Source organism: Lolium perenne, chromosome 1 (assembly GCF_019359855.2).
Source record: "Lolium perenne isolate Kyuss_39 chromosome 1, Kyuss_2.0, whole genome shotgun sequence".
Classification (NCBI taxonomy): domain Eukaryota; kingdom Viridiplantae; phylum Streptophyta; class Magnoliopsida; order Poales; family Poaceae; genus Lolium; species Lolium perenne.
This window is the reverse complement of record NC_067244.2, coordinates 111,159,919-111,179,428: the sequence shown is the minus strand read 5'-3', so window position 1 is coordinate 111,179,428 and position 19,510 is coordinate 111,159,919. Positions and strand designations below refer to the sequence as shown.

The 19,510-nt window shown below is 51.2% G+C and overlaps 1 protein-coding gene across 1 annotated transcript; it reads right to left on the bottom strand.

Annotated features, from left to right (window-relative positions):
• Window positions 1-14,936: 14,936 nt before the first annotated feature.
• On the bottom strand, window positions 14,937-17,239 carry LOC127299169 (uncharacterized). Its single transcript, XM_051329091.2, has one exon. It carries the CDS (start codon window positions 17,089-17,091, stop codon window positions 15,190-15,192), a length of 1,902 nt encoding a protein of 633 aa, XP_051185051.1. The 5' UTR covers window positions 17,092-17,239; the 3' UTR covers window positions 14,937-15,189.
• Window positions 17,240-19,510: the final 2,271 nt, after the last annotated feature.

Sequence of the window (19,510 nt, the reverse complement as noted above, 5' to 3'; positions counted from 1 at the left end):
AAAAAGAAAGAAACACACCACACAAATCAACCAACCATCTCTAGAATAATGCACACTAAAATTTGATAAAATCACAGTATGTAGTGGTTGACAAATGTAAACTACTGGAAGTGGTTTCACCCTTTTATGATTTTTAAAACAAAAGTTATGATTTTTGCACTTCCAGAATTGCTGTAAGAGCCATTTAATTGACCTAAATCTTTCTGGAAGTCACAAAAATGCATGCAGCATATCTACAGAAATCTATTGACATGCACAACACACTTGCACAAGAATCATATGCAAATAAAATTTCTACAGACCTAAACAATTCAATCAAGGCAGAGACCAGAGCATTTCAAAACCTAGAACAAAGCTAACTAGAGCATCCCCAGTAGAATTCAAGCACACCTCTGGAAAGCTAGTAACAAATGTAAACTAACCCCACTATATTTATATTTTTCTGATTTGTAAAAGAATTTACAAAAATAAAATACTGATATGGTGTCCTGTTTTAGTTATAAAATCATGAGGTTTAAAATATAACCTTAAAAATCATTTCCTTTGGTCAGGAAATACCCTACCACTATATCTACTGGTAGCATTTGGATTTGCTTCAAGAGCAAGTGTGGTTTTTGAATTAAAAATCAGAGAAGGGCTCTCTGGTCAAATTTTAATTAATTTAGTGAGCAAGAACTAAGAAGCTTCTGTAAGTGGGACCAGTGCCATCAGGTAGGCCTTAGCATGCACATCACTACCAAATTGATCTCATTCAAAAAGGACCAGTACACACATCACACAAATAAAAATGCCTAATCTGGAACTTTTTAAGGTTTGATTTGTTTGCACACTTCTGTCATACCAAATCATGTGCATGCAACTCCTAATGGTAGGGAAAACAGTAAGGAGTATCCAAGAACTTGAATTATCTCATTTGGTCAATTTATGGATTTTTAAAGATTTAAAACCTGAGCAGGTATTTACTGGCTAGATAAAAGGAGGAAAAAGGGGAAAAGGAAATGGGCCGGTGCTTGCTGGGCTTGGCCAGATTTGGCCCAAAAGCAGCGGCGCCGCGCGGGAGAAGAATTTTTGAACGGGGGGGGGGAAGCAGCTGGCGGCCACGCTGGCGCGCGGGACCCGGCGGAGATCGCATGCACCCGTTGGATTAGATCCAACGGTGCATGCACCTTCGTCTTCCGCTCGACGCGACGCCCGCTCGGCTAGACCTAGCGGCGCTCTGGGAAGTGGCGGAGGATGGCGTGCTCACCTCGGGGCGCTGTCGTCGGCGAGGTGGGGCGCGTTGGGTGCGGCGGGGCACGGGCTACCGAGGGTTGGTGGCGGCGACGAAAACAGCAACGTCCCGAGCGGTTGACGTCGACGGCGCCGGATCTGCTGCTCTTCACGGCGGCGTCTACAGGGGTCCCTGGAAGAAACGTGGGCGCGCGTTAGATCACAGAGGAAAGGGAGCATCCAGGGAGCTAGGAGAAGGGGAGGAAACAACGGCGTCCGCGTCGTCAACCTTCACCATACGCCACGCAAGCACGGCGAGCTCGACGACGGGGAGGAGCAGAGCTCCTCTCCGCTCAAGGAAGCGACGAGGTGGTGTTCTGGGAAGGTTGTGGCGAAGAAATGAGAGAAGGGAGGGGCGGTGCTCTATTTAAAGGGGGCCGGCCGGTGCACCGTGCACCAGGTCCGTGCACCGACGGGAAGGAAGGGCGGCAGCAGGCGTTTGGTCGAGCGGGGTGGTGCTGTGGCGAGGCTGCGAGACGGTGCCAGGGTTTGGAGGGACGTGCGCGTCGTGCTGCGAGACAGGGAGGAGGGATGCGACGGGGCGGGCGGCTTGCCAGGCGTTCGACGAAAGGACAGGGCGGCGTGGCATCGCCTGTGCAGCGTCGGTGGGTCAAGGGTGGCGTCGCGAGTGCGTCTCCGAGGCGGGTGGTGTCGTGCGCGTCCAGGTGACCAAGCTAGAGCTACCAGAGAGAGGTGGTGGAGTAGGGAACGTGGCCGTGGCCAGGCAGACGCGCACCTCGGCCATTGGGGGTTGCCACGGCGGGTCAGAGAGAGGGAGGTCGATGGGAGCGTGCCTGCGGGGTCAGGAAGAGAGAGGGTGCGGGGCAATGTCTCCCAGGACAAGCAGATCCGGCCAAAAAGGAAGGGGAGATGGAGATCTCCACAATCTCTCCATGCACGGGTCCCCATGTGTGTGTGCATGGCAAGGAGGTAGGGTTTTCGAGTTGGGCTTCGGGAGGGATGCTGGAGGGTGCTGAGGTGTATCAGATCATGTGTGTGTGATGGTGTGGAGAATGGGTGAAGGAATGAGCAAATGAGAGGAAGTTGGTCATGGCCGGCATGACCAACCTTCATTGTTTTTAAATTTTTGGAAACAAGTTGATTAGCCACATAGAGATAATCTAGGACATATTAGGTCAACCAAGTGATGGGTCAAGGGTCCCCTTGCTTGTAGAATTTTCAATTTTGAAAAGTTAAGAAGAGGAGACATAGATATGGGAGAGGGATTATTGAGGAAATCTTGATCTTGGAAGATCATATGGGGCATGATCACATGCACAAGGGTGTGGGTGTGGAGAAGGTATGAAAAGAATAAACAAGGGAGAGGGAAAGATCATGGCCGGCAATGGCCTTTCTCATATAATTCCAATTTTTGAAACTTTTGAAGTGAACACATAGAGATGATCCAAGTCAACTCTAGGTACCCATTGTGATGATTTAATTGTCCTTTCCATAGGAAGGGTTTCAGATTTGAAAATTTAAGAAAGAGGAAGAAAGTATGGAGGGAGGAAAAATTTGAGGGGAACATGATCAAAGAGGATCACATGTGAGCATGATCACATGCCTAAGGGCTTATGGGAAATTTTAATTGCTCAACTAAAGGAAAGGATATTCACAAAATTAAAAAGGGTGAGTAGGTTTTAATAATCCACACACAAACCAACATTCACAAGCAAACAACACACATATTCTACAATGCAAGAGCATAATGAACTATATGCATGCTATTTTTGAAAAACAGAAAAAGTTTTTGTTGGCCCAAAATTTTGCATTTCAGAGATTAAACCAATGCACAAAAAGTTGGGTTGTTACAAACCTTCCCAGCCTTAAAATGAATCTCGTCCTCGAGATTCGGTGGCTAAGAACTGAAAAGTGCGGGGAAATCCTTTCGGAGTTGCTCTTCTCTTTCCCAAGTGGCCTCCTCTTCGGAGTGGTTTGTCCATTGGACCTTACAAAATTTAATCTTCCTCCTCCGGGTGAGACGAACAGCTTCTTCTAGAATCCGAAGGGGTACTTCCCGATAGGTTAGGTCGGTGTTGAGGTCGAGGGTGCGATAATCAATGTTCTTGAATGTCTCGGGCTTGTCAGGCACTTGGAGGCATCGTCGAAGAAGAGAAATATGGAACACATCATGGAAATCTGCTAATTCGGCCGGCAGTTCCAGCTGATAGGAGACTTCACCTCGCCTAGCAAGAACCCTGAAAGGCCCAATATATCTGGGGGCTAGCTTCCCTTTGACGTGAAATCTCTGCATTCCCTTGAGTGGAGTGACGCGAAGATAAGCATGATCCCCAACATTAAAGGCCAGTTGGCGACGCTTGGAATCAGCATAACTCTTCTGGCGGGATTGAGCGGCTTTGAGGTGATCACGGATCAGTTGAACTTGTTCTTCAGCTTCACGAAGATGATCAGGTCCAAAAACTTGACTATCTCCAGTCTCGGACCAGTTGAGAGGGGTTCGGCAACGGCGGCCATATAAGGCTTCAAAAGGGGCCATCTGAAGACTAGCTTGGTAGCTATTGTTGTAGGCGAATTCCGCGAAAGGGAGACAATCCTCCCACTTTGCTCCATAGGCGAGGACACAAGCACGAAGCATATCTTCAAGAATCTGATTTACTCTTTCTGTCTGGCCTCCGGTCTGTGGGTGGTATGCAGTGCTGAAAGCTAGTTTGGTTCCGAGAGCTTCATGCAGGCTTTCCCAAAATTTTGAGGTGAACTCGGTACCACGATCTGACACTATCCTCTTCGGAACTCCGTGAAGACTCACTATTCGGGACATATAAAGATCAGCCAAGCGGGTGACACGGTAAGTAGTCTTGACTGGAATAAAATGAGCAACCTTGGTGAGTCGATCGACAATAACCCAGATGGAATCATGACCATGCTGAGATTTAGGAAGTCCAGTAATGAAATCCATTCCAACTTCTTCCCATTTCCATTCAGGGACCTTGAGGGGTTGGAGTAATCCAGCTGGTCGCTGATGTTCAGCCTTTACTTTCTGGCACACATCACATCGGGCAATGAAAAAGGCTATCTCTCGCTTCATACCGTGCCACCAGAATTGTTTCTTCAGGTCTTGATACATCTTGGTTCCCCCAGGGTGGATTGAGTATGGGGTCTCGTGGGCTTCCTTCATGATGAGTTGCTTTAGATCTTCAACATTAGGTACACACAGACGCCTCTTGTACCACAAAACTCCTTCATCATCAATCGTGAAACCAGGAACTTCTTCCCTATCCATCCTACGCTTGATCCCTTCAATACTCACATGACCCACTTGAGCTTCCTTGATTTGGTCGAATAATGTCGGCTTCAATTCAAGGTTTGCCAGAAATCCATGGCTAACGAGCTTGAGGCCGAACTCCTCAAGTTCTTCATACAGCTTGGGTTGAGCAATTTTTATCAGGGCGTTCAATGAACAGGGCTCTCGACTAAGGGCATCAGCTACGACATTGGCTTTACCGGGATGGTAATGAATACCGAGATCGTAGTCCTTGATAAGCTCCATCCATCAACTCTGCCTCATATTCAGCTCCCGCTGAGTGAAGATGTACTTCAGACTCTTGTGATCGGTGTAGATTTCACAGCGATTTCCCACTAGATAGTGGCGCCAAGTCTTCAGGGCGTGAACTACAGCAGCAAGCTCCAAGTCATGCGTGGGGTAGTTCATCTCGTGTGGTCGAAGTTGTCTTGACAAATAGGCTATCACCTTTCCTTCTTGCATCAGCACGCTTCCCAGACCCAATTTTGATGCATCGCAGTACACATCAAAATCCTTGGTGATATCGGGCATGGTCAAGACGGGGGCTGTGACTAACCTCTTCTTGAGTTCCTGAAAACTGGCCTCACATTTGTCGGTCCATTCAAACTTTTTATCTTTCTTCAAAAGCTGCGTTAAGGGTCTCGCAATGCTGGAGAATCCCTCAACAAACTTGCGGTAATAACCCGCCAATCCTAAAAAGGCGCGAACTTCGGTCTGGTTGGTAGGGGCTTTCTTCTCCATAATTGACTGAATTTTGGACGGGTCGACCGACACTCCCCCGGCAGATATAACATGACCTAGGAATCCTACCTCTTTTAGCCAAAACTCACATTTACTAAACTTGGCGTAGAGCTGATGGTCTCTGAGGGTTCCCAAAACAATCCGCAGATGTTTAGCATGCTCTTCTTCACTCTTGGAGTAGATCAGAATATCATCGATGAAAACCACGACGAACTTGTCAAGGTACTTCATGAACACCTTGTTCATGAGGTTCATGAAATAGGCAGGGGCATTGGTTAGTCCGAAGGACATTACGGTATACTCAAAAAGTCCATACCGTGTGGTGAAGGCAGTCTTGGGAATGTCTGACTCGCGAACCTTGAGTTGATGATAACCCTTCCAGAGATCAATCTTGGAGAATATGCGGGCACCATTCATCTGATTGAATAGGTCTTCAATCTTTGGGAGAGGGTATTTATTCTTGATGGTGACGTCATTCAACTTCCGGTAATCCACACACAGGCGGATAGTACCGTCCCGCTTATCTACAAAGATAACGGGAGATCCCCAGGGCGATGCACTCGGGCGAATCAATCCTTTCCTCAACATGTCGTCCAGTTGCTTCTTCAACTCAACTAATTCCTGCGGGTTCATCCGGTATGGTCGCTGAGCGATGGGGGCAGTTCCGGGAACTAGCTCGATGATAAACTCGATATCCCGATCAGGGGGCATACCGGGTAGCTCATCGGGAAAGACATCAGGGTACTCACAAACTATGGGTACTTCATGCAGGGCTGGACTAGCGACACTCTTCTTGCATAAGGCCTTCGAGGATGGCATGGTCGCCACGTGTTCAACTACTTCACCGTCCTCCACGGTCAGGGTTATGGCTCGGCGAACACAATCTATATGGCCCTTATACTTTACCATCCAATTCATTCCTAGAATGACCTCCAGGCCTTGCTCCCCCAATACAATCAGGTCCGCGTGGAAACGTTTTCCCTGAATCTCTATGGGAACCTCCTTGCAAGAACTTTGGGTTTTGCTAGTGGATCCAGGGATCTGAACTAACATAGGTCGCTTCATGGGGGTGGGGGTTAAACCTCCTTTTTTCACAAAGGTCTTGGTAACGAAAGAATGTGATGCCCCGGAATCAAACAAGACAGTCGAGGGTACTGAGTTGACAGGGAACGTACCCAGAACAATATCCGGAGCTTCCTGAGCTTCTTCTGCGTTGACATGGTTGAGGTGTCCCTTAGCTGGTCCAGCAAACTTCTTCGGGTTCGGGTTCCTTCCGGCCGCAGTACGGGCTTGTCCTTGATTAGGCTTGGGCGCATTGGGGCGCTGTCCAGAAGTTGCTCGGTTTGGGCACTCCTTGGAGAAATGTCCAGGCTGTCCGCAGGTGTAACATCCATTGGTGGATGGGCGGACTGTGTTGTTCTGGCGGTTGAAATTGGGATTGTAGTTGCTTCCTCCAGAATGCTGTGGGTTGTAGTTGCGGTTGGGGTTATTGGGACGAGGTGCAGGGGGTGGTGCTCTATGCTGCTGGGGCGCCGGCCTTGGTGGAGGAAAGCTGCGGGGTCGCTGATTGCTGGAGCTGCCTTGCTGCATCATTGCCTTGCGCTTGCGGTTCTCAAACGCACTCTTGCGCTTGCTCTCCACCATGATAGAGGCATCAACAAGTGACTCAAGGTCAGGGTACGGAACAGCCACCAAAATGCTCTGCATCTCATCATGCAGACCAATCAAGAAGCGGTCCTTCTTCTTTTCTTCAGTGTCGGTGTCTTCTGGGGCATACCTGGACAGAGTGGTGAACTTGTCCATGTATTCCACCACAGTCATGCTTCCTTGCTTCAGATTCATGAATTTGTCCTTCATGAGCTTGATCAGTCCCGATGGAATGTGGGTCTTGCGGAACTTGGTCTTGAATTCTTCCCAGTTGATAACGTGCCCCTCAGCTTGAATAGCCTTGACGTTTTCCCACCAAGCGCGGGCAGGTCCAGAAAGATAATGAGTGGCGAACAAGACCTTCTCATTGTCGCCGACTCCGGCAACTTCCAGGTTGTTCTCGATGGTGCGAAGCCAATCATCGGCGTCGAGGGGTTCAGTGCACTTGGAGAAGATAGGTGGATTGGTGCTCTGGAAATCCTTCAGCTTGGAGCGGGGGTCTCCATTACCATCCCCGCCATTATTGTTGTTGGCGTTTCCGGTAGCGATCTGTGCGAGGTGCTGAAGGGTAGCAAGGTTAGCTTTTCGCTCCGCACGGGCGGCCTCTCGGTCTTCAAGCATAATGTGCAGGAGTTGAGCCATGGTAGGGTCCGGGGGTGGAGGGGGGTTTTGGTCCGACCCGCTGGGGTTTCCTCGACGGGTGTCCACCATCCTGAAGAAGAGTGGACTCAGATTTTTAAGGGGGAACAAGTAGATGGGCAGCCACATAAAAAGGGGAGGGATTGTAAAGAAAAACGGAACTTCAAAGATGGGCGCAACAATATGCAAAGTAGGCAAACGATCACATAACATAGAAGGGGGTGCCGATGGCACAAAGTAGCATACATCACCACAACATAAGTCTCATACAACACATCCAAAAGAGTGGTTTCGAAGAACCATCATCACAAGTCTACTCGCATCGCAAAAGGGGGCCTAACTCATCGCCCTACGGTAAGGTGGTGCGAGTCCGGGGTAGTGCTCTAGAAGTCGTCGAGGTCCACGACAGGACCCTCAGGGGCAGGTGGGGCGTCCTCCTCAACAAAGGGTGGCTCCTCGGGGTCCTCCTCGGACATCAGTGGCTCGGGCTCCTCCTCCTCGTCGTTGATGAAGGCCTGATCCTCAGTATCGGGCTCCATGTCGAAGTCCTCCTCCTCGTAGTCGTCGTCGTCACTAAGGAGAGCCTCGTTCTCCTTGCGGAGATCCTCACCGTCGTCCTCAAGCTCCTCAATAGTGGCCTCCATCTGAGTAGTCAGGGCCTCCAGCGAAGTCACCTTCGCCTTCAGGCGGGTAACCCTCCGGCGTGCAGCAAACCTCAGCTTGCGCTCACTGACAAGGTCAGCCTGAGCAGCAGCAAGCTGAGCGCGAAGTGCCACAATCTCGTCCTCCTGCAGGTCGCACCTCTCACGGGCGCGGTCCTGCTGAGTCTGAGTGTGGTGAAGCAGGTACTCCAGGTGGTGCAGCTGGTGTGCGGTGTCGGCGTGTGGGGCGTCGGCCACGGGCTGGCCCGCGAGGTCGCGCTGGCCAAGGTACTGGTAGCCAGTGCCGGCGACAACCTCCGTGCAGAAAGGCAAGGCGAGCAAGTGCCTCCTGGAAGACTCGAATCATCCCATCAAGCCACGTGCGCTCCATCACGTCGATGGTGAACTCCTCAGAAACGGGGGCAATCCCGCTCCCCCTGACGACGCAAGTGACCAGCCAGGCCATCTCTGAGTCTGCAGACCTCTCAGTACGGACGCCCTTCACCTCGGGCACCGGACGTCCGCAACGAACAGCCAGGTCGGCCAAGGCCCGCTCGAAGAAGTAGAGAGGCGGCCTCACCCCGACCTGACGGAAGTGCGTGTACTCGATCTCCATCTACACAAAGTTTTAAAGTAAATTAAGTTAGTGATCAAAGTGTGCAAAATTTTAAGCATAATAAAACATTAATGCAAGTAAAGTTTGGATAAAAATAGAGGGAGATAAGGGACTTAAGCATTTTCAGCATTTAGTCAACCTCTTTGATTTTAGAAAATAGTTTTTGTTCTGTGCTAACGCCCAGGCTAACTAAGGTCTCCTACAGTCAGGATGGCTCTGATACCAGCTCTGTGGAGCCCCGGACTTACTACCCGTAACTCCTGTTATGCATACAATTTCACGATCCCAAGATCATTCCATCGTGAATACATAATCGAACTGATATCAGATTACATCATCCATTACAGTACCGAATTTAAATATTACGGAGTCTTACATCATAGGCCATCAAGGCCGTAGTTCACCAAACGGCAGCGGAAACAACTTCACTCCAAAAGCGGTGGAGCCCAAGTCAGGCCTTTACCCAACAGGCGGCTGACTGGGAGAGCGTCCTAGTTCGCGTCCTCGGCGTCGTACTCCTCTTCGTCGAAGTACTCTTCTTCAAAGTCTGGTCAGGTAGATAACCAGGACAACAATGCCAGTGAGTACTTTTGAATGTACTCGCAAACCACCTTTAGAGGGAAATAAAGGATATGCAATATGGCAGTAGCAAGGAACATGCACTAACTAAGGCGACAAGGAGCGAGAGGTGGTTCCTCCTGAGAGTTTGACATAGCCATCACTTTGTTGAAAACTTTTTGTAAACACTTTTATTTTGCGGACTAACAGGTATGGGTAACCCTTTTCTTATTTTCGGCCATCCCAAATGGCCATCATTTTTCCCACTTTCCACCGTACCTCGCAGGTATCTTTCCACCAGTCCCACTGGCGTCTCTTTCCCAAAAAGAATTATTTAAGAAAACACTTTTGTAAATCTAAAACTTTCCTTTAATGCCAAGCAGCTTCCATTCCCACGTCCATAACCGCGGACACGGCTATTCGAATAGTTTTACACTCTGCAGAGGTTGTACATTTTCCCCACAAGATCCGAATACTCATCGTGTGGGCATCATCCCTGCATAAACAACCTATGCCACGACAAGTACCCGATCGTAGTTTTTCGCCTGCTCGCCTTAGCCTAGGACATGCCGCCTTGAGTTGTACCTCCCAACACCAGAGTCCGAGGGGTCGTTTACCCAGGAGTAGCAAGTTCCCCGGCCAGCTCGACCCTCTGGAATGCCGCGACCAACTGCGGGTCATTATTCAATGGGAGCTCATAGGTTGTACCCCGCGTACCTAAACAGGCAAATGGGTTGCGTCCCTTCTCATGGGAAGAACCTCGGTCGAAGCGTCCCTGGTCGGACTGCCACTACATTTGCAGGACCCAAACTAAGGCGAGACAAGCTACTACGCTACGCCCCGTCCCACACAAGGGTAATGTGGTTGTACTGGCTAGGTCCGGCTAGGTACTCAGTCACCAAAGTTTTTCGAAAACAGTTTTCTCCACTTGCCTCCAGCAACTTTTCTTCCCGAAAATCTTTCCTTTCATAAACTCCTCCTTGGGCAGGGCTACCCCATTCCAAGGTTTTTCAAAAACTTTATTTTCAGAAAACATTTCCATAATCATTTTTCCAGGGCTCCCAGCCTATAGTCCAATTCTCCTTCGAAAAATGGCGACAAGGATGATAAGGTGATAAGCACCATATCACTAATAGAGAGGTGATCTGTAGGTACCAACGAGGGCTGCACCCTAAGGGTGGAATAATAAAACTGCGGGTGGCACTAACCACCGACAAAACAAAATAGAAGACATGCACTTTTTATAAAACCTGTAATAATGCATGAACAAGATATATTTAGGATCAGAGATGCATCAAGAGGTGGCTTGCCTTGCTCAGCAAAGTGTCCCTGGTTGTCCTCTCCAAAGTCCCCAATGTCACCTTCTCCTTCGTCTCCGGCGGCGTTCGAATCTATCGTCGCAAAAAGAAAGAAACACACCACACAAATCAACCAACCATCTCCAGAATAATGCACATTAAAATTTGATAAAATCACAGTATGTAGTGGTTGACAAATGTAAACTACTGGAAGTGGTTTCACCCTTTTATGATTTTTAAAACAAAAGTTATGATTTTTGCACTTCCTGCACTGTCAGTAAGAGCCATTTAATTGACCTAAATCTTTCTGGAAGTCACAAAAATGCATGCAGCATATCTACAGAAATCTATTGACATGCACAACACACTTGCACAAGAATCATATGCAAATAAAATTTCTACAGACCTAAACAATTCAATCAAGGCAGAGACCAGAGCATTTCAAAACCTAGAACAAAGCTAACTAGAGCATCCCCAGTAGAATTCAAGCACACCTCTGGAAAGCTAGTAACAAATGTAAACTAACCCCACTAGATTTATATTTTTCTGATTTGTAAAAGAATTTACAAAAATAAAATACTGATATGGTGTCCTGTTTTAGTTATAAAATCATGAGGTTTAAAATATAACCTTAAAAATCATTTCCTTTGGTCAGGAAATACCCTACCACTATATCTACTGGTAGCATTTGGATTTGCTTCAAGAGCAAGTGTGGTTTTTGAATTAAAAATCAGAGAAGGGCTCTCTGGTCAAATTTTAATTAATTTAGTGAGCAAGAACTAAGAAGCTTCTGTAAGTGGGACCAGTGCCATCAGGTAGGCCTTAGCATGCACATCACTACCAAATTGATCTCATTCAAAAAGGACCAGTACACACATCACACAAATAAAAATGCCTAATCTGGAACTTTTTAAGGTTTGATTTGTTTGCACACTTCTGTCATACCAAATCATGTGCATGCAACTCCTAATGGTAGGGAAAACAGTAAGGAGTATCCAGGAACTTGAATTATCTCATTTGGTCAATTTATGGATTTTTAAAGATTTAAAACCTGAGCAGGTATTTACTGGCTAGATAAAAGGAGGAAAAAGGGGAAAAGGAAATGGGCCGGTGCTTGCTGGGCTTGGCCAGATTTGGCCCAAAAGCAGCGGCGCCGCGCGGGAGAAGAATTTTTGAACGGGGGGGGGGGGGGAAGCAGCTGGCGGCCACGCTGGCGCGCGGGACCCGGCGGAGATCGCATGCACCCGTTGGATAAGATCCAACGGTGCATGCACCTTCGTCTTCCGCTCGACGCGACGCCCGCGCGGCTAGACCTAGCGGCGCTCTGGGAAGTGGCGGAGGATGGCGTGCTCACCTCGGGGCGCTGTCGTCGGCGAGGTGGGGCGCGTTGGGTGCGGCGGGGCACGGGCTACCGAGGGTTGGTGGCGGCGACGAAAACAGCAACGTCCCGAGCGGTTGACGTCGACGGCGCCGGATCTGCTGCTCTTCACGGCGGCGTCTACAGGGGTCCCTGGAAGAAACGTGGGCGCGCGTTAGATCACAAAGGAAAGGGAGCATCCAGGGAGCTAGGAGAAGGGGAGGAAACAACGGCGTCCGCGTCGGCAACCTTCACCATACGCCACGCAAGCACGGCGAGCTCGACGACGGGGAGGAGCAGAGCTCCTCTCCGCTCAAGGAAGCGACGAGGTGGTGTTCTGGGAAGGTTGTGGCGAAGAAATGAGAGAAGGGAGGGGCGGTGCTCTATTTAAAGGGGGCCGGCCGGTGCACCGTGCACCAGGTCCGTGCACCGACGGGAAGGAAGGGCGGCAGCGAGCGTTTGGTCGAGCGGGCGGTGCGTGGCGAGGCTGCGAGACGGTGCCGTGGTTTGGAGGGACGTGCGCGTCGTCTTTGCGAGACAGGAGGAGGGAGGCGACGGGGCGGGCGGCTTGCCAGGCGTTCGACGAAAGGACAGGGCGGCGTGGCATCGCCTGTGCAGCGTCGGTGGGTCAAGGGTGGCGTCGCGAGTGCGTCTCCGAGGCGGGTGGTGTCGTGCGCGTCCAGGTGACCAAGCTAGAGCTACCAGAGAGAGGTGGTGGAGTAGGGAACGTGGCCGTGGCCAGGCAGACGCGCACCTCGGCCATTGGGGGTTGCCACGGCGGGTCAGAGAGAGGGAGGTCGATGGGAGCGTGCCTGCGGGGTCAGGAAGAGAGAGGGTGCGGGGCAACGTCTCCCAGGACAAGCAGATCCGGCCAAAAAGGAAGGGGAGATGGAGATCTCCACAATCTCTCCATGCACGGGTCCCCATGTGTGTGTGCATGGCAAGGAGGTAGGGTTTTCGAGTTGGGCTTCGGGAGGGATGCTGGAGGGTGCTGAGGTGTATCAGATCATGTGTGTGTGATGGTGTGGAGAATGGGTGAAGGAATGAGCAAATGAGAGGAAGTTGGTCATGGCCGGCATGACCAACCTTCATTGTTTTTAAATTTTTGGAAACAAGTTGATTAGCCACATAGAGATAATCTAGGACATATTAGGTCAACCAAGTGATGGGTCAAGGGTCCCCTTGCTTGTAGAATTTTCAATTTTGAAAAGTTAAGAAGAGGAGACAGAGATATGGGAGAGGGATTATTGAGGAAATCTTGATCTTGGAAGATCATATGGGGCATGATCACATGCACAAGGGTGTGGGTGTGGAGAAGGTATGAAAAGAATAAACAAGGGAGAGGGAAAGATCATGGCCGGCAATGGCCTTTCTCATATAATTCCAATTTTTGAAACTTTTGAAGTGAACACATAGAGATGATCCAAGTCAACTCTAGGTACCCATTGTGATGATTTAATTGTCCTTTCCATAGGAAGGGTTTCAGATTTGAAAATTTAAGAAAGAGGAAGAAAGTATGGAGGGAGGAAAAATTTGAGGGGAACATGATCAAAGAGGATCACATGTGAGCATGATCACATGCCTAAGGGCTTATGGGAAATTTTAATTGCTCAACTAAAGGAAAGGATATTCACAAAATTAAAAAGGGTGAGTAGGTTTTAATAATCCACACACAAACCAACATTCACAAGCAAACAACACACAGATTCTACAATGCAAGAGCATAATGAACTATATGCATGCTATTTTTGAAAAACAGAAAAAGTTTTTGTTGGCCCAAAATTTTGCATTTCAGAGATTAAACCAATGCACAAAAAGTTGGGTTGTTACATTGGCCTTCGCATTCGCGTTCGCCTCCGCCTTCGCACGGGTCGCCACAGCCGTCGCCTCCTCAGACCCTTGCTCCTCCACCTCCTCCTCCACGGCCTACCATTCCTCCACGCTGTCCAGTGGCGACGGGGAATCATTACCGCTGCTGGGAGTTCGGACTCTATCCCACCAATAGCGCCATGCTGGAGACTTGCCCCCGCTGTCGGTGTCAGATGGAAGGCCAGAGATGTAGCTCATCGTGAGAAGCTTGGATGAATGGCGCCGGTTGAAGATCCGAAAGCGCCTACATACGGGTCTTATTGAGCGCGGATGAACGGCGGCACAAAAGTCGAAGAGAGCGGCGGTTGCTTTTCCGAGGAGTTTGCGCTTCATTCCGGCGGTTGGCGCGTCGGTCGACGCGGTTGTCCATGCGACGGTTCCCCTTCCATGCAACTGACGCGTCGGGCCCGCGCCTCCTCGCCTCTCATTTCGTTGTGTCCGGCGTGCCCGGAGACGTCCCCTGTAGCGAGGATGAGCTCGGGGCGTTAGACACCATATTGGACCGCGCCGGACAAAAAGGGCCTTTGGGGCGCGGTTGGGAACGCTTTTTTGTCCGACGCGCTCCAAATCCTTTAGGACGCGACTGGAGATGCTCTAAAATCGTTATGATAGGTTAACACTGCAAACTACGATAGGTGCAAAAGAGTACATGGCAGGACATGTTATCTTAAGCTACGACTAGCAAATGGAATCAGAAATGGAACTATACCCTAAACCTTACGTACCTAACCTAAATCACAGCCATCTATTCTGCACACACAAGAAATGTATGTACACACTTCTTCCCATAAAAAGAAAGGAGCAGGCAGTGCACTAACTACTACTGCCTCAGATCCGCGTCGATTTAATCTGATCTTTACGACTCCGCGTCGATTTAATCGGATCAGAGGGAGTAGCATCCAGTTACATTAGTACAATAAATCTTCAGTTAAGTTGAACAGGATTTCGATAAGAAAAAAAAAATGTCGAAACATCATGAAACGACACAGAACAAAGACATAACAGCAGTGAGTGATTTCTAGGTTACACCAAGCAGAGATAGAAAATACAGCTGCAACAATGCAACAGAAGCAGAACTTAGCAATTGGTACAAGTTCATTGTGCATGAATTCAACAAACTAGTGTAATCTGGGCGCACGAAATCAACAATAGTGTTACAACAAAACACTGATACGAACTAGCTAGCTACAACAAAGCCACATGCTCTCAAAAGACAGCAATAAATGCTGAGTTAAAAAACACTCCATCATGAGGAAGAATTGATACTCATCTCACCTTACTTCACCAGGTATTCAGGAGGAAGCTGCGCATGTATTGACACCATCCTTGCAATCACGTGTAAGGTCGTTGAATGTCTCCAACTTCCTCTTCCCCCTGAGGAACACCTCTGTGTCGACTGCAACCCTCATGTACCCATCGAATTCCACTGGATTGCCATTGTTTAGCTCCTTCGTTTCAGCATACCATTCACTGTTTTCATCCCACAGATCCTTGAAATCATCCAGGAAGCGTGTTTGGTACTTGCTGTTGAGTGGGTCGAAGAATGATTTATCAGCCTCATCGGTGGCAATGTACAAATACCGGCCAGCACCAACCTTATCATTGAGTGTCACAAGGAGATTTTCCGGTGAGGTGTCTGCATCAAGGTTTGGCCACAGCTGTGTGTTTTGGGCCTTCTCTCCTCTCACAATGTGCATCGAATCAAAATCCCAACTCATTCGAGAGGCAATGGCAGACACAATCTCCATCAACCGACGCGATTTCCACAACAAATGCCACGGCCGCTTGATCATGGCCTCCGTCTCACCCTCGCACACACGCGACCAGTAGTTATCTGGCTCAACATTTCCAAACTTCCTCATAACCAACGTGTCCTTCACATCACGAAGTTTCATCGGGGTCACCTTAATGTCTTCAGTATAGTGATTCTTGAGCCGATCCTTCTTGTGCCATTTCCCCCAATCAGTCCAGAATTGACTCTGATCGATCACAGATGCAGATTCCTTCAAGTGCTCGAAATCAAAGTAAAGCCTGAAATCTTTTTCTTCATCCTTGCCACTGGCAGTATACCGTGAACTGAGGCAGACGCTAAAGTCCATAACAAGCGTCCGGTTCAAGAACTGCGCCTCACCTAGCGCGCACAAGAATCCCCAAATGTAATGGTTCATGCTCTTGCACCTCTCGCCACCACCCATGTAGATGAGGTACCTTCCACGGCTGAAATCAGACTCAGAAGCGACGACCGGCATGCTGTCATTGACGGCCTCACCTACAACAAACACCTGCTCTGCAGCAGTGGTGGTGTCTGCATTGGCAGCATTCTCGTCGAGCCTCATCTGTGTCTTGACGGGCACAAAGTCCGTGGTGGTCGTCACTGGCGCCTCACGCTTTCCCTTCTTCCCCTTCTTGCCCTTGCGTTTTCCGCTACGCTTGGCGCCGGTGCCGGAGTGGTACTCGCCCACGCTTTCCACCACGAGGGAGCATGTGTTGACGTCGCGGGTGAGCGCGAACCGGCGGTAGTCCTTGTAGTAGGTGGTGCGCCCCTTGGCGTCTTCGGCCGGGCGGAAGCGCCAGGCGAGGTCGCACGCCATGGGGCTCTCCGGCACGACGACGGGGCGGCCGAAGCGATAGAAGTGGAGGTCGGGGAACTTCTCGATCGCCGTACGCATGAGCAGGTTGAAGAGATCCCTATTCCCCGTGCAGTCCACTGGCGCCTCGGTGTCGCAGGAGACCGCCTCGACGATATGCTTGTCCTCCTCGGCGGCGGCGGCCGCGGCCGAGTTGCCGTCGGTGTCGGTGTCGACGGTGACGGACTTCTCCGTCCCCGCCTCCGTATTCTCGGAGCCGACGTCCGACAGCTTGATGAACGGGAGCGCCTCGGCGACGACGGTGGACGAGGCGGCCTCGGAAGAGTTGGAGGCGGTAGCGAAGTCCTCCCCGGTGCGGAGCACGGAGTCGTCGGCGAGGAAGGTGGAGTTGGAGGTGGCGGAGGTGAGGAAGTCGGTGAGCTGGTGGGAGGAAGGGTGCAGCAGCGGGTCTTCGGGGCTGTGGACGGCGGCGAGGAGCGTGAAGGCGAGGACGGCGGCCACGAAGAGGCCGAAGAGGAGGTTGCCGCCCGACCGCAGCGCCGAGCGCAGGTCGAGCGCGCCTCCGCGCCACTGCGGCGCCGACATCCCCAACCCGCGACCCAGCATTCGAGCGGATCTGGCGGAGCAAGGCGTGGATTGGGAAACGACGGCGAGGGGGAGGGATCTGGCTGGGGCGCCGACAAGGGGACAGAGGGAGGAGGAGCTGACGACAGCGCTTGTGCGTGCAGTTCACTCCGGTTCCATTTTAATTACTGGGGGACGCGGTCGCGGTTGCTTATGCATTTGACTCCTGTGGTTTGGAATTTGCGAGAATTTTGTTAGATTGACTGGTAAATCATAGCTTTGTTTTTTATACTCAGTAGAAAAAAAGCATAGCTTTATTACAACTTAGAGCATCTCCAGTCGCGTCCCTAAGCGTCCCCTAAAAGGATCGCCGGACAAAAAAAGTTCACAACCGCATCCCCCAAAGCCGTTGCGGCGCGGCCCGATACGGTATCCGGCGCCGGAGGCCGTCTCCGCACCACAGGGGACACCGACACACCGAAAAGCGAGGCGGGGAGTGGCGGTGCCGACCCGTCAGCGGCACATTGAATTTTAACCTAACTGTCGTCTACCTCGCGACGGAAGTTATTGTCGCGCAGCAACGATGCAGTTCCCGCTGAGGCGCAGCGAAGCGTCTCGTCGCGCCTAGCTCTGCGTGCCGGCGTTAATGAGCATCACCGCTCCCCCGCCTCCTTCCGGCCTATAAAAAGGGCTGCCTCTCATCGTCCCTCTCACACACAAACCCTAGCGCCTCTCTCCCCAATCCTAGACGCCACCATTTCAAGAGTCGACGCCATAACTGGTAGAGGCGGAGGCCGAGCTCACGACCGTGGTTGTGGTCGTGGCCGCGGCCACGGCAGAGCTACACGCTCGCCGTCGCCTGCGACGCCGTCGTCGTCCTCATCGTCGGACATGCAGGACGAGGAGGGGCGCGTGCTATTCGAGTTCATCGTCATCCTCAAGGGCGACCCGCACGGCATCCAGAGGCTGCCGGACTCCTTTGCCGACTACGTCGCCGGCGACGAGCGCTCGCGCTCGCGGCATCTGCGGGAGGATGGCTGCGGCTGCGGCCGGTGGATCGTCGACGTGATCTACGACGCACGCGGCAAGATGTACCTCCACATCTGCTGGGAGAAGTTCGCGCGCTACCACCGCCTCAAAGCCGGCTTCGTCCCCCTGTTCTCCTACTTTCGCGACAGGGACATGAGCGTCAAGGTGTTCGACGAGACGCGTTGCCGCCGGAACTACCACAGTGACAGTGCCGAGGAGGACGACGACTGAAGAGTGTTGTTTCTTCGCAGCGAATACGTGCACGGAGGTTTCTGGTTGTTCTTCCTCGGAAGAACCAACAGGGGCACCGTCAGCAGCTAGATTTTCCAGTTTGGGTGACTGGGTGTGCCCTCGAGTGTTCTTTCTTGGCAGCGAACACACGAAACCATCGATGCACGACCTAGTTAGGTTTGGTTCTTTTGCAATATTTTATATTTGTGTCAACCATGTTTCAAACTATGTATTAGTTTGTGGAAAACCATGTTCCAAATTATGTCTTCGTGTAAATCACGTTCCCAATTATGTATTAGTTTGTGGAATAGTTTTTCTCTTTATTGAAATAAAAATGCAAAAAAAACAAAAAAAAAAGAGTATTTTAATGTTTGGTGCGGCGTTTGGGGGACGCGGCTGGGGAGCGATGTCCCCCAAACGCGGCACGAACGAAACACGTCCCCCAAACGCTCGATCTGGCGCCGTTTGAGGGAAGGTTTGGGGGACGCGACTGGAGATGCTCTTAGGGCATCTCCAGCGGCCGACGCAAACCGTTTGCGTCCGCGGAGACCGAAAATGCGTATGGACCATGCTCCAGCGAGGCAACAAAGTGATCGGGCCGTCCGTGGCGACACAAACCTGGCCCAAATATGTGCCAGGTTTGCGTCTCCGCGGACGCCCCGTGATCGCGCCGAGTGTCCGCTGAAACTTACGTAGGACCCGCGCGTCAGTGGCAGGGAGACCGATAACATTCCTGCCAGTGGCCATTCCCCGCGGGAAAAATCAAAGTAGACTGGCACCAGCAGTCCAGAAGCGATGGACGTCCTCGCCGCCACAGCCACCACCATGGATTCCGAGGGGACCCTCGCACCCGCCGCCGCCACAGCCACCACCATGGATTCCGAGGGGACCCTCGCACCCGCCGCCGCCCCAGACTCCCCCATAGCCACGACCATAGCCACAATAGAGGCCGCAGCTCCGGCGGAAGCAAAGCGTGCCGCCACCGGCGGCCAGGACGTTAAGCCGAAGGCGGCAAAGAAGGTGTTGTCCAAGGAGGAGAAAGGCATCGAAGCCGCGAAGCGTCACGGCCGGCGCAGGAACCAGAAGGAGAGTAATGCAGCGGCCGCCGCCCTGGAGGTCACCCAGCAGGCGTGGCAGATGCAGCTGAAAGCCGGCGCCGCACAAGTAGGCCTCCAGCCGAGCATAGCGGAGGCCTACATGC